Source organism: Oculina patagonica, chromosome 4 (assembly GCF_052425735.1).
Source record: "Oculina patagonica isolate OP01 chromosome 4, crgOcupat, whole genome shotgun sequence".
In the NCBI taxonomy this organism is placed as follows: Eukaryota; Metazoa; Cnidaria; class Anthozoa; order Scleractinia; family Oculinidae; genus Oculina; species Oculina patagonica.
In genome coordinates, this window is record NC_135761.1 from 18562826 (window position 1) to 18578512 (window position 15687).

At 36.0% G+C, this 15687-nt stretch overlaps 2 protein-coding genes across 4 annotated transcripts in view; both read left to right on the plus strand.

The window, feature by feature from the left end:
* LOC144651892 (uncharacterized) overlaps positions 1-15687 on the plus strand; it is a 47121-nt gene that overhangs the window by 1958 nt on the left and 29476 nt on the right. The gene's annotated exons all lie outside the window — the stretch shown is intronic.
* On the plus strand, positions 6102-15074 carry LOC144651864 (collagen triple helix repeat-containing protein 1-like). Its single transcript, XM_078511915.1, has 6 exons — positions 6102-6126; positions 7128-7161; positions 11017-11151; positions 11421-11467; positions 11513-11801; positions 14716-15074. Exons 3-6 carry the CDS (start codon positions 11035-11037, stop codon positions 15067-15069), a joined length of 807 nt encoding a protein of 268 aa, XP_078368041.1. The 5' UTR covers positions 6102-6126; positions 7128-7161; positions 11017-11034; the 3' UTR covers positions 15070-15074.

A 15687-nucleotide genomic window follows, 5' to 3' on the forward strand; every position in this document is an offset into this window, starting at 1 on the left:
ATATCTGCACGCGACGCGCACGCACACGCGCCTAGTCCAGTCCCTGAACACTCTCTTCCGCGCGCCTATCGTATTTACTCGAATACGCGCCGCCCCCGAATAAGCGCCGCAGTCCCGATGCGGCACTTATTCGAGGAATTCCGTTAAAATAAAAACAGCACTACAAAGCAACTCTAAAACAAACTTGGTCATTTCTTTCCATCAAAAGCGATGCCCATTAGTGATTATTAGTTTTTCTGTCCAACATTCTTACAATATGTTGTTCTGTAAAGGTGGTGAAGGCCGCGTACTTTGCCAGGACAGCTAACGCCTAGGCATTTCCCGATTATGCTAGCATTGTTTTTGGCATAATTTGGCTTTACGAGCAAAAAAAAATTACTAGCATAATTTGGCATTTTGCTTGTTTTTGGTGTTCAAACACTTATAAAGACCTTTAGGAAACATAAAAAGTGTGTGGTAGTTGTGAAGAAGACCTAGCCGATCAGCGGATATTTTCAAGATTGTACCCAGTCCTACTTTTCCACAGGATTGCGTGTTCACCAAGAACTTCTATGACACAGCTCTCCATGTATACTGGACTGGTGCCCTGAGAATCTACCACTGTGACAGTTGCTGCAAACGCTGGTATTTCACTTTCAACGGTGCTGAATGTGCAGCTCCGCTGACAATCGAAGCAATTGTGTACATGGCTAAAGGAAGTGGATCAAATCTGAAAAATCTTCATCGTGTACGCCATATTGAGGGATGGTGCTTCTTTATTTAACGTCCAGTTATCGAGGATTTTGGACTGTGACTTTTACTTACTAAAGCTTAAATTCATGTAAAAGGATAATGGCTTGGCTTGGCTTATGTAATTAACTCTCGTCAAAATAAGCCAAAGTAAATTTATTGCTTAAACTGTGTTGTCTAAAATTAGTTGGAGCACACTCCTTACGTTATGATCACCACGGCAAAGTGCGAGGATCACGGTGATTTGAACTACCGGTACCAACGTTTTGAGAGAAGCAAATTGCGCCCTGTATCTTAAAAACACTCCGTCTTGCTAACACACTTTGCGCGAAATTAAAGGCATTTGGCAGTTTATCTTCAGTGTTAAATAGACACACAATTGACTGCTTTTAAAAGGAAGAAATTGATAAAAACTTTCAACTCACTGAACTTAGTTGACAAGCTTGATACAAGAAATGACTAATTTATTTTCATGAAAGAAAACAATCTGAAAGACCTGTCAGGCACGTTTCTTTTTTACGCCAGCTTGAAGGGATGCAAATATGGCGCAAAACTGATAGTGTTTTTGTTTTGAGCTTCTCAGATTTGTCAAATTAATTTCCATACGATAAATCATACCGTATAATACCGAAAATTAGCACCCCTCCCGAAAATAAGCCCCGCAGCCAAAAATAAATCCCCCCTAGAAAAAGTAATGATCGCATATGCAAAAATCCTTCCGAAACTAAGCCCTCTCAAACATGTCGTAGCTCTTAAAGAAAGATTTATTTTTTCCGATCATAAGCCCCATTTTGTAGAGCCTCTTTCTTTTTTTTCTGTCAGATGTTTGTTTCGTTAAGTTAAAGAGTTCTACCATGTATAGTGTATTTTTCCAAATTCCCTGTTTTCACCGTTCCAATAATACACCTTGTTTACCCCCCCCCCCCCCCCAAAGTTTTTGCATACGTATTGATTTCTATTTCTCTTGGGAAATCGTTCCCAGAGAAATAGGCCATTTCCGAGTTACCCCTTGCCTCTGTTTTAAAACGAGTCTACGTGCGAAACCATTCAAATGAAAATGAGTTTGATTTGCATGAAAATGGCCTTGTAGGTGAAACTCATTTTCATATGAATAGTTTTGCACGTAGACTCGTTTTGAAACAGAGGCAAAGGGTAACTCGGAAATGGCCTTTTGAATAAATAAAAATAAAATAAATATGTGTTTATAGTGGTCATGCACTTAGCTTCATATCTCAACGAGATAGCTAGTTTACAGGCATGCCACTGAAACAGAGGAAACAAATACACACGTAATTTATAAATGAACATAACAGGGTTAAAAATCCCAACTGGCAGGAGGCAGACCAGTTGGCTATATACAAAGCGTGGTCGAGGATTTGAACTCGGGACAACCGAGAAACAAATCCAGCAAGTGGCAAGGGAAGGCCTCGAACCGGTGACCTCCGGATTACAACACCAGCGCCCTAAACCACTCGGCCACGCTTGCCTGAAAACAATCCTTATGCAATTTTTTTTTTTTTTTTTTTTTTTTGGGGGGGGGGGGGGGGAGTGTATTTTGGAATCGTAAAAAATGAATCAATCTGAAAAAGGTGCGCGTATTTTCGTCCTTCAAAGTATAAGAAAAATCAAGTTTCTTAGAGTATTGAATAGTATCGGAAACTCATAAGGGGTTAAAACGTGTAACGCGCGTTCACGTTTGAATATTCATTTTAATTGCCAAGTGCCATACTTGGCAACACGAAGAGTTTGAACGCGAATGCTTAAACACGTAATGACACTCGCAACAACATTTCTGGTTTCGCGGTGATCTTGTTTTTGACCAAGCTTTGTTAAATAAAGTTAAATTTGGTTCATTGTCATTAAGTGGCGTAGAGAACTTCACTTGGAAAACACTTAATGAATTTGTTTAGTGTCTGTAGGAATTTTACGGGGCTTAGTCAGAATTCAACGATGGAACCTGAAAACAAAAATATTGAGCTCAGTTATAGAGGTTTCCAATTGACACACTGAAGAAAATTTACGATGGAAAATTCACCGTGGCAAATCAAGCGCGCAAGGGTACACGGTAAAAATGAACAAAGGCTGGTTCTCATCCCGATCGTTTCTATCGCCTCTGTCGTTTCAAAAAGTTTGCTTGCGATCGGGGCGATTATATGAGAACATTACAGAGACGATCACTAACGTCTGCGACGATTAGGACGATCACGATCGCTTCGATCACCCGTATTCTTTCCAGGCAATTGCTCGCAGACCGCGGCGATTGATGCGATAGAAACGATCGGGGCGATCATATGAGAACCAGCCTTAACGAGGCTGAGGTGTTCAACCTGTCATGCAGTCACAAACGTGATCTAAACTATCTCGTTTTCTAAACTTAAAATACAATTACATGTAAATCGGCACAAGAAATATTATCTAAAATCTCGTGTATGACCGTGGATAAAATTCTTCGTTTTGTAGTTAGGGGGGCAAACAATCGAAAACAAGGCTTAGGAATGGCGAGAGATACAAATAGCTATCACGCATTATTTTCCAAAATCACAGGATTTCCTCCCCGCAAGTAACCTGAGTTTAGCGCTGGTAACATATGGGATAAATGCGTTGCAATGATATGGTCTTCCTTAGAAGTAAACTCGTTTTCCGAAGTCATAATCCAACAACATATTGCTGAAGAGTAATGTTTTAGTCAAACATATACCACATTTAAAAGAGCAAACGCGACTTGTGTTTTTAATTCCACTAAATCAACAGGGCTCGCATTTAAAAAGCAAAATTTGCAGAGCTCTTCTGTTTTAAGACCGTTACTCTAGCACGATTTTGAAAATGCTAGAGGAGCTTTTAGCTGCAATTTGCTTAAAAAACAATGCACTTTACATTCTTCATTTTATATACACTCAGCCCGTTTTTCGAAATGCATATACTGTTTGCCGATTTTGATATTTTTATAAATGAGTTCATAGAACCATTTTAAAATTAAACGAAACATTTACCATTTTCTTCGGTATTTGTTTTATAAAAAAAAACATAAGGAAAAGGCAATAACAGACAATTTTTAAGTGGAAACGAGACTTAAATTTCTTCTATTTACAAATTAAACTTGTTTGAGCGAGATTTGCATTTACCTTATTTCAAAGAGGCATGTTCCAAGCAGGTCCAATTTTAATTATCTAGCCAATCTTTTTCTTAGTCGATAAACAGTCGAATCATTTTAGTGCCCAGATCAATATGGAAATTCTTCATTCTCCACAGACAATAACAAAAAGAAATATAAAAGTCCACTTTAGGTCCATTTGCGTTAATGGGACCAAAAACAAAGTTTTCTTAAATGATAGCCATTGCAGATTGAACATGGACAATGTGGATTTATGTCTGTAAACACAGCCAGCCTATCTTCAATCACAGCAATAAATGGGATAATGGGCATGTTATCCAATTTTATTTACTCAGAAGCCTTGTTCTCAAAGTTGTTAAAATTGACAGTTTGCTGTGCTCAAGTTGAATCACGACATCTGTAAAGGCCCTGCAAACGATGATAAATTTAGAATTTAAATAATCCCAAGGACCGTAAATGATTCCTGCAAGTGATACCTCAAAAATTTAGGATAATAATTTTTGTTTGATGGGACCAAAAAACTAATACGTCATTCACCCAGAACAAAACCAGTAAAGATCACATGACGCAGCTGGTAGCAGCAATAAGTGGGATAATCGGCATGTTTTCCAAAATTATTTACCCAGACGCCATGTTCTCAAAGTGGTCAAAAATGGCGGTTTGCTGATCAAGTTGAATCACGATATTTTACAAAAAGGATAAAACTCTAATACACGTTTTTTGTATAATTTTAGAATTCACGAAAGTTTGAATCATTTGCTAACAGATAGTATACATAAAAGATTCAATCTTCTTTATTTTACTTTAAAACACTTTTCCTTTTTTAGAAGTTATTTTGCAATATGGAGGAGGAATGACTCCCAGTCTTAAACATATCTGAGTGAAGCCCACCGAGGAAGTAAAAAAACCAAAAATCGAAGAATTCATCAAATGATTTAACAAATACACGACTGACTATATCGTTTTAAGAATACCATCGATTGCTATGTTATTCCAGACCCTTGAACGGATGAAGAGTTCAGTCTAACTCACGAACAGAGGAAGAGGCATATAGCTCAAACTGTCCTAATGACAACAAGTGGGGATCCAAACAAGAAAGAAACCCTATCTAGATTTTTTGACAATGTTGCTATGTTTCCAGAAACAAGACATTTACTTTATTTTGTGTTCGATGTATATACTCACTCCCGGTTGATAATCAAGTTATTTACACGACATATAAAGTCATTGCGTGCATCGCCAGCTTTCATCGATATTCCGACAAAATGATGAAATCGTTTGAAAACGGAATTTTATTGATTGTTAATCAGGCTTCCCAGCATCAAACAATAGTCGTACTCAGCTTATATAACTAGTGACTAGAAAGAAACAACCAGCAAAACTCTTCAGTGCTGAAATCTTAAATAGAGATTAAGTATTAAGGATAGATTTTGTATTATTTAGATTCACAATGCTCAATCATCAAGTGCGGACGTGCTGACTCACATGCAGTCATGAATAAAGAAACATGTTGCATGACTGGCTACTTGCAGCTGAACTCACGAGCTTCATCGGTAAAGTTGGTAAATAACATTTTGATAAATTATATGAGCAAACCATTCTAACAAAGCAATCCCTGTTAATCAGTACGTGTATGTTGTCTGATAATAGTCTTGTAAAAGAGCTCTGAAAAAGTTTCCTTTAAGGTTAATTTCTTCATCTTTTTAAAAGTGAATTAGCAAAACGCCTGAAAAAGCAAAGTTAATATGACTGGTTTAAAAATACATTGACGGCGTATCGTGATTCAGGTTTAAAAACACAGCTTATTTTGAAATCCATCGTTAAAAGTATTTATTCAGGTTTAATCTTGATGTTAAAACACAGGCGCCATTTTCTCATAGTTGTCACAAATAATTTCTGTCAGCTTAAGAAGTGTGCAAGTTACGAAATGTTTTATTTTCTTCATAGAAGGCAAAGTTCGTTTATTTTTTCGCTTATCCCATTAACTCACGCAAAAATGTCTCTTTAGTGCAGAGTGAGGCATTTTAACAAAGAAGAAAAACAAAGTAACACTACCTACAAGATTTGAAGTGGGGTGTCGCGTGTGTTTTATTAAGACAAAATCCCACTCACACGTAATTATATCTCAGTAAATACGCTAAGTAAACAAATTGATATAACATTGCAAACAAATTAATAAATTAACATGACTAAACAAATTTCTAGCGTAAAATATTGATCGGCGTTCAAAGAGGAGTTCATTCACTTTTGAACAGCGAGAAGTACGTATTGGAGAAGTTGCCCATGTAAGTGTGTAACTGTTTTTGTGTGCCAAATTGAAAATTTTGATCCTATCTTCCCATTTACCATTAATTTTAAATTTCTTGGGCGACTTGATAGGTAAATGATTTACACACCTTTACGGTAACGCTTTCGCTTAGAAATCTTCAGTTCAACACAAAACTTCGTGTGGAGAGTCACTTGGAAAACTCCTTTTTTACAAATTCGTTCAGTTGGAGTTGATTTTGTAATTTATTACAGTGACGATCCTAGATTTTCAACATGTTTTCTTTTTTTAAGAAAATTCAAAAATATTAAAATAAATGAAAGTTCCACTCAAGTTTATACTGACGCGCCTAACAAATATGCATCATTAGCTGAACTCAGGAAAAAAATGAAAAAAAAAAAATCAATTTTAAGAAGCTAGGTTCGGTTCATAAACATTTTGTAAATTTTCGCCTTTATCGTGAAAACGTCTTTCTATGGATAACGAATTCGAATAGATTTATTCGTTTACTTTTTGTCGTGCATACCTAAACTAAATTTTTCGTGCTAATCTTTCGAGTTATTCTGCTAAAACATTCCGTACCCCCCCCCCCCCCCCCCCTCTCCCCGGTCTGAGAAGGTCCAAAAAAGCCCGGTCTGAATAGGGATAATTCTAATTCAAAATTCTGTTTTGTTTGGTTTTGAAGAAAATTACTTCAAATTTCTAAACAAAGTCCTTAGAGAAAATTATTGATCAAAGTCATCAACTTTATTGGTAACTTTCAAATGGAAGACTTCATTTCATTGGGCAAACAGGTAACAAAGAAACTGCTCCAGCGAATGATATTGATTGTAAGAATGGTTTGTTTATATTTTACAAACTTGTTTTATCGAGATTCATTTTACTCGTGTTCCAAAAAGCGACAAGACAAGAGTGACTTAACTGACCGTCAGTGTAAGCTAAAAGTTTAATTTTTTCTCTGTTTCGTTACTCTATTTAGTGATAAATCTAACATTTATTTCTCCATTTTTTCCCATTAAGATTATTGTCTGAAACACACAAGTTTGCTAGAAAGGTGAGTGATTGTGTAATGTGCTTGTTTTATCGTATGTCTCGCTAAGAGTGAATTTTTTGATAACTAAGCGTAGCTGTTTGGCGAAATATTGAAAGCTAATTACAGATGATGAAATCCTGTTTTTGTCAAAACATGCAACGCATTTCTAGACCCTCGCCCGATCTAATTTAATATTTCACAGAGGCATGTTCCAAGGAGGTCCAATTTTAATTATTAAGAAACTTTTTTCAGTCGATAAACAGACTCGTCAATTTGGTGCCCAGATATGGAAATTCTCCATTCTCCACAAGCAATAACAGAAATAAATATAAAAGATCTCTTTCTATAAGTCCATTTGCGTTGATGGGACCGAAAAGAAATTCTTCAATCACAGAAATAAATGGATAATCGGCATTTTCACCAAAAGTACAGACGCCATGTTCTCAAGGTTGTCAAAAAATTCCTGTTTGCTGTTCAAGTTAAATCACGATATCTGTAAAGGCCTTGCAAATGATCCTCAAATTGGGCCGTAAATGATCCCAGTACCAGAAATGATTTCTGCAAATGATATTTAAAAATTTTAGTATAATAATTTGTGTTGATGGGACCAAAAAACCAATACGTCATTCGCCCAGAACAAAAACACTAAATATCAATAGACTTAGCTGGGAGAGGTAATAAGTGAGATAATTGGCGTGTTATCCAAATTTATTTACCCTGAAGTCGCGTTCTCAAAGTGGTAAAAAAATATCACTTTGCTAAGTAAGTGGAATCATGATAACGTAAAAGTTCCAAAAAGGAAAATCCTATATAACGAGGATGAACTGTTCAGCCCGCCAATCACAAATCCCAATGAGACGATCAACTAGCTTTTTGTGTGGCGTGATCAAAACTGTCTCGTTTTCTAAACTAAAAATAGATTTAATCGGTACAAGAAACCTCAAAATTCTTTATTTTATTGTTAAGGTGCAAACAATCGAAAAACAAGGCTTAGAAATAGTGAAAGAAAGAAACATGTGGCTATCATTATTCTGCGAAATCACGGAATTTTCTGCCCGCAAGCGACCTCAGCTAAACGTGAGTAACATTTTGGATAAATGCGTTGCAAGTAAACACATAACTATTGTGGCCTTTTTAAGAAATAAATTCGTTTTCTGGAGTCATAATCCACTTACCTATTGCTGAAGAATCAGGTCTTACTCAAGCGTTTGCCACATAAAAAGTCTAAAGGGCAAACTGGGGGAAACGCGCCTTGTAGTTTTGAATTTTGTCGCTTCAAATTGGATTTTTTGATTGTTCCAGATTCACGTCAATATAACATGTTACGTCTTTGTATTTTTTTTTAAATTCATGGGAGTTTTAACCATTTGTTAACAAATATTATACATAAAATTATCTTCTTTATTTTCCTTTAAGACACTTTTCATTTTAAAGTTATTTGGGGATATAGAGGAGGAATGACACTCAGTCTCAGACGTACCTGAGTAAAGCCCACGGAGGAAATAAACAAATAAAAAATCTAAGACTTCATCCCATTTAACAAATACACAACTAATCATATCGTTCTAAAGAATGCCATCGATTGCTATGTTATTTCAGACCATTGAAGTTTTTTTGCAAACTGAACGTTTTGTTTTTTGCAAGTTAAACTGTTTTGGAAGAAAAGTTAAGTTCAACTTATGAACAGAGGAAGAGGAAGAACAAGCGGAGAACAAGAGAAGTGCCTACCACAAATTAAACTGTCCTAATGACAGCGAGTGGGAATCCCAACAAGAAAGATACCCTAGCTTAATGTTTTAAAAAACTGTGCTATGTTTCCAGGAACAAAACATTTACTATATTGGGTGTTCGATATACTCACTTCCAGTTGATAATCTAGTTATTTACAAGACTTTGAAGTCAGTGCGTGCATCGCCATCTTCCATCGATATTCCTAAAAATGATGAAATCATTTGAAACTGGAACTTTTACTAATTGTTAATCAGGCTTCCCAGCATCAAACAGTAGTCGTACTCGGCTTATATAAACTTTAAGAAAATTTTCCTTTTCTAGTGAAGAAACAACCAGTAAAATTCTTGCTAAAAGCTAAAATCTACAGGTTTTGTATTATTTCGATTCCCAGTGGCTCAATTAGCAAGGGCGGACGTGCTGACTTACATGGAGTCATTAATAAAGAAAACGTTTGCATGACTAGCTACTTGCAGCTGAACTCACGAACCTCATCGGTTAAGTTTTTAAGTAACATTTCGATAAATTATATGAGCAAACCATTCTAACAAAGCAATCCCCGCTAATCAGAGAAAACAACGTTATCTGCATACACTGTACGTGTATGTTGTCTGATGATAGTCTTGTAAAAGAGTTCTGAAAAAGTTTCCATTGAGTTTCTTTACCTTTTTAAAAGTGAATTAGCAAAACGCATGAAATAGCAAATTTAATTTGCTTGCTTTAAAAATAAATTGGCGGCGTGTAGTGATTCAGGTTGATAAACACAACCTGTTTTGAAATTCATCGTTAAAAGCATTTATTCAGGTTTAATCTTGATTTATAAACACAGGCGCCATAGTTCTCATAGTTGTCACGAATAATTTCTGTCAGCTTAAGTGGTGTGCAAGTTAAGAAATGTTTTTTTTTTTCATAGAAGGAAAAGGTCGGTTAGTTTTTTCTTTTATCCGATGAACACACACAAAAATGTTTCTTTCACTACAGAGTGAGGCGTTTTAACAAAGAAGAAAAACAATGCAGTCGCGTGTGTTTATTAGGGCAAAATCCCACTCACACGTAATTATATCTCAGTAAATACACTAAGTAAACAAATTGATATAAAGTGGCAAACAAATTAATAAATTAACACGAATAAAGAAATTTCTAGCGCATAATATTGATCGGCATTCAATGAGAAGTTCATTCACTTTTGAACAGCGAGAAGTACGTATTGGAGAAGTTGCCCATGTAAGCGTGTAACTGTTTTTGTGTGCCAAATTGAAAATTTTGATCCTATCTTCCCATTTACCATTAATTTTAAATTTCTTGGGCGACTTGATAGGTAAATGATTTACACACCTTTACGGTAACGCTTTCGCTTAGAAATCTTCAGTTCAACACAAAACTTCGTGCGGAGAGTCACTTGGAAAACTCCTTTTTTACAAATTCGTTCAGTTGGAGTTGATTTTGTAATTTATTACAGTGACGATCCTAGATTTTCAACATTTTTTCTTTTTTTAAGAAAATTCGAAAATATAAAAATAAATGAAAGTTCCACTCAAGTTTATACTGACGCGCCTAACAAATATGCATCATTAGCTGAACTCAGGAAAAAAATGAAAAAAAAAATTTAAGGGGCTAGGTTCGGTTCATAAACATTTTGTACATTTTCGCCTTTATTGTGAAAACGTCTTTCTATGGATAACGAATTCGAATAGATTTATTCGTTACATTTTTGTCGTGCATACCTAAACTAAATTTTTCGTGCTAATCTTTCGAGTTATTCTGCTAAAACATTTTGCCATTAAATTGGTTAAAGATTGCTTCACAATTGGCGATGTATACATAAATATACTGCATGCTTCGTAATTTTTTTCAATCGTGGTTCAAAACGTCCATCAACAATACGCAGACTACGGGTAAGGTGTCAACAAAATGTCACACAAGCAACACACAAAATACACAAAATAATCGTTCTATCTTCTAATCACTGCAGGCGTCTATCATAGCCGTTTTTACATTATTTCTTTTTCCCTAAGGAACAAAAGATATCGAGTTAAGTCTCTAATCGTTGCAAAAGTTGTCTCTCACAAAATGTGAAATACAAATGTTTTATTGTTGCAAACGTAGTTAAATTTCTAACAATTTCCTGTTTGTAAACTTTCTCTGCAGCAGATCGTAAGAAAAGGAATGGCTGCTATTCTGTTCAAGGTCTCTTTGGCCTCTATGTTGTATATGATGTCATACTTGGCCGTCTATTGCGATGCGGCAGAAAACAAAACCGGAAAACAACCATCGTACATTGTGGTATGTTGTGTGCGTCACATTAAAAAATAAATGTCTGGTTAACCCTGCCTAATATTCACTCCTCAGGTAGTCTTAGCTCTGAACAAACAAAAAAGTGTTCAACGGATGGTAACGGTAAGAACTATAGTGCAGCAAAAAATGAATGGTTCATGTTGATTAGTTCTTTAATAAATTCGAGGTCATAAAGATATACCCAAAAAGAATTGACGTTGCCAAAATTGTGGGTTTTCATTTGGATATCTCACAACGCATTTCTTATTTCATTGTAGCGGCCTCCTCCATTCTGCTATGGTGGTATCCCTGGTATGCACGGCAGGCCTGGGTCTCCTGGGGTTCCAGGCCCTGCCGGTATGCATGGCAGGCCTGGGTCCCCTGGGGCACCAGGTCGTGATGGCCGTGATGGCCGTGAGGGAGCCAAAGGCGACCAGGGTAGCCCAGGGAAGACTGGACCCCAGGGATCTCCTGGTATCGATGGAAAGGATGGTTCCAAAGGAGACTCAGGCGCCCAGGGCCCTCCTGGTCAAAAGGGGCAGCGTGGAGAGAGTGGAACGAGTGGAATCCCTGCGACTCCTGGTGCGATGCCTTATAAGAACTGGAAAGAGTGCGTCTGGCAAGACTTGGATGACGGCAAAGACCATGGTCTGATCAAGGTGAATATTTTCTTTACTTACAAAAGGTACTTCCCGCACAAATAGGTTCATGTGCAGATTCGCAGCTTTTTATCCATCTGCAGGTGAAAGATGTTTTGCTGGATGGAGCAAAACAGCGTATACACTCATCTTTGATCCTGATGTAGCTGGCTTGGGATATCAAGACTGTTTTCTATTTTTTAAATTAGTTATTATTATTATTATTATTATTATTATTATTATTATTATTATTATTATTATCATTATTATTATTATTTTAAAAAACTTACAGGTTACATAAATTTAACAATTTTGCTATATTACACATCACGCTATACAATGCTTATTTTAACCCTACATCACATTGATATTTACTTACAATATTACTGACGAAACGTACGTGCTTGCATAAATATACACTATAACATAGGAGTAAGGTAGCATTGAGGATCAAGACATACAGTGTGTTTCTAGTTAAGCTATGACAGTCTCACGATGTTCTAAGACAATAAGAATATAACAAACTAGTTCTTCTTAGCTATGTTAGCCTTATGTGTTTCAGAATGATTAGAAAATTATTTTATTCTTGGATAAAACAAGACCATTTCTTAAAGAAAGATTTGTTGCTAGAGATCACGATATATATTTATCTTTTAAGTTTTTTTCCTACACAAGAGCGGTGAAATGCACAAATTGGTTTCTCTTAACGTTTAGTGAACAAGTATATAAAGGCAGTATTTACCAATGAAAATAAAATGATTCAGAGTTAAACAAAATGGTTTTAAAACACCATACATCATCTCATATTTAGAAAGAATAAGATTTTTCATGCAACGAGAAGAATACCAATGTGTAAATTCAGACCGAAAAGAGACAGCTACTTAAAAATCAACAAAGAGATGTACGCTGGTTTGTTTAATGCTAATACAAAAAGGACAGTAGGGAGTGGTGACTTTTTTCATTTTGTACAATATGTTATTTTTATGTAGTATATTGTGCATGATTTTGTACCGAAAATTGCGAGTTTAATTTCTTTCGTGACACGAAAGGGCAAAGAGTATATTAAGCGTTTTTTGTCACAGTCGAAGCCATACTCAATAAGTCGTATTATTGTTTTTTCTTTTTTTTTTAATTTTTACTTTTCAGCACAATACACTTAACAATACACGAAAAAAAAAAAGATAAATGAAAAAAAAAATACAGAGGTAACAATGCGATACACGTAACTATTGTAACTAAATTGTTAACTAAATTATTGTTAGTAAAGGCTTCCATAAGTTCAAAAAATTTTCTTTTTGTCCTTTCGCATGTGCGATTGATCTTTGAATAAACATTTTTTCTTTTACTAACTCAAGAAAGAGAAGGAGATTAGGTAATTTGTGATCATATTTTTGTAGAAAGACATGTCTTTTGCTAAGTAGAATATAATAATTAAAGATATAGGAGCCAGAACTTCCGGGATTATAGCCGTACATTATTCCTAATTCATCAAAATTGTAATTGTCTTTATTTTGACTATTCCACCGGAATAAGACTGAATTCCAAAAGTCGCGTATACGGGAGCAGTTAACTAGCATGTGCGACAGTGTTTCTAATTCGTTACAAAATTCGCAAAGGGGAGAATCCGATATATTCATTTTATATAAGAGGTTTCTGCACGGTAAAATATTATGAATTATCTTAAACTGAAATATACTTAGTTTCGTTTCCCGTGTTATTCTAAATGGTAGTTTATAAATTGCGCTGATCTTCATCTCTTCTACACCTAACCTTTCTAGCCTAGAACTAGCTAAAGGTTCTTTAAATTTCTTTTGAATAAGAATATTCCGAGCTCTTTTCCTGGTGAGTATTTGACCAGGAGGAAAAGTCGATTTTCCTTCTTGTCGATTCCCACCATTAGTAGATTGTAATTCACGCTTCCACCCTAATGGTATTGCTGCTATTAAACCCCAGAGGTTGGTAAATGGCGTAGCAAGTCCAAATTTTCTAAGAAAATTACCATATGAGAGGAATTTGCCGTCTTCTTCTAATAAATCTTTGATTCTGAGAATTCCAGCAGCGTGCCAGTTTTCCCAGTATACAGATACATGAGGAGGAAAATTTTTGCTTGCAATCAATAAATTGTAAAGTGTTTTGCAAGACAATATATCAAGACAATATATCAATTTCAACAGTACAGGCTATGGTTTCTTGTGAAATTGGAAGCTTAAAAAAGATCTTTTCAGTGTTGGGGAATTGCAGACAGTACGCCGTAAGAAAGTACATTTTGGCTGAAATTTTTGTTGAAAACAGTCGAAAGTAAGAAATTGGCTTTCATTCTCTTCTGAGAGGCAAGACAGGTTTTCAGTGCCAGTTCAGTACCAGTTCTTTTATATATAAAACACACCCAACTTACCAATCCTTATAAACCTGTTGTTTGAAATGATTTGGTTAAGAGAATCCATGTTTCGTTGAGGGACGGTGACATTTAAACTTTTTTGGCAGTAAGTATAAAAAATTCGGAAGCTCTTTATTCACGTTTACATTGTTGAAGTCGTAATCGCAGCCAAAGAATAGTGAGAAAGCAGAAAGTTTGGAATTATCTTCCACGGAGACTCGTCTGCTAAGCAAAGGCGCTTCATCCAGCATAACTTTAACACTTAATCAAATGTTATAAAATCCGTAATTTTCGGTCCTCCTTCTTCCTTACTTTTCATTTTTTATTTTTTATTTTTGGCTATTTGAATTTGCATATCTAGTCAGGTATTATTTTGTCGACTTTATCCGAAAACGGCGCTGGCGTTTCAACTGCGCTGCAAACAAAGGTCAATTTTGAGAGCACCAGGATCAAAAAGCTGTTTATATCTCTCAGAACAAATTCGGATTTCAGAGAATTATTTAATATTATTTATTAACTTTTTTAATTTCCTTTTTATTGATCATTATTTTTCCACAGGACTGTATGTTCACCAAGAACTTCTCTGACACAGCCCTCCATGTTTACTGGACTGGTGTTTTAAGAATCCATGGCTGTGACAGTTGCTGCAAACGCTGGTATTTCACTTTCAACGGTGCTGAATGTGCAGCTCCCCTGCCAATTGACGGTGTTGTGTACATGCGCACTGGAAAGAATAAAGATCTGCACCGTGTCCGCCATATTGAAGGGCACTGCAACAACATCCACAAAGGCAAGGTGCGCGTGGGATTCTGGATCGGTAATTGTCATGGAATGGGAAACGCTGACGGCTACACAGGGTGGAAATCAGTGTCCCGCATCTATGTTGAAGAAGTTCCTAAACCTCAGGCTTAGATCCGGAGACAAAACATCCATTCCTGCATAAACGCTTATAACGGGGCTGTGATTGTGTTTTTTAAAATAAAATAAACCCTATTCAGACCGGGCTTTTTGGAACTTTTCAGACCGGGGAGGTGCGGATTTCCCCCCCCCCCCCCCCCTCCGTAACTTCCAGAATATTTAAGCAAACACGATGAAACTTACAGGATATATAGTATGTCCAAAAATTTAACTTTTGGTATACGTCAAGTGGGATAATGACGTCACATCACGTGAAAATTACATCATAATGTCAAAACAGCCGCCATCTTGGATCCGCCATCTTGAATTTCGAAATTTTTCCAAAACGTGAGAAAACCGCCAAAAATTACTGCAAAGTACTCAAAATCAATAAAACTGTTCTTAAAATCCGTAAAATGGTGAAAATAATTGCATTAAAGTTAATTTTCATTAATAGAAACACGAAATTTACAAATTTGGGAAAACATGCCTGTCAAAATGCCGTTGCCATGGTGATGTCAAGTTCCTGACACAGCAACCTTCATATCAAATTGTTGCCAGATAAATTTTAGATAAAGTCGTAAAGTTTGACAGCGTTTGGCTGAATATTAAAAAAGTTATTAGCGTTCAAAG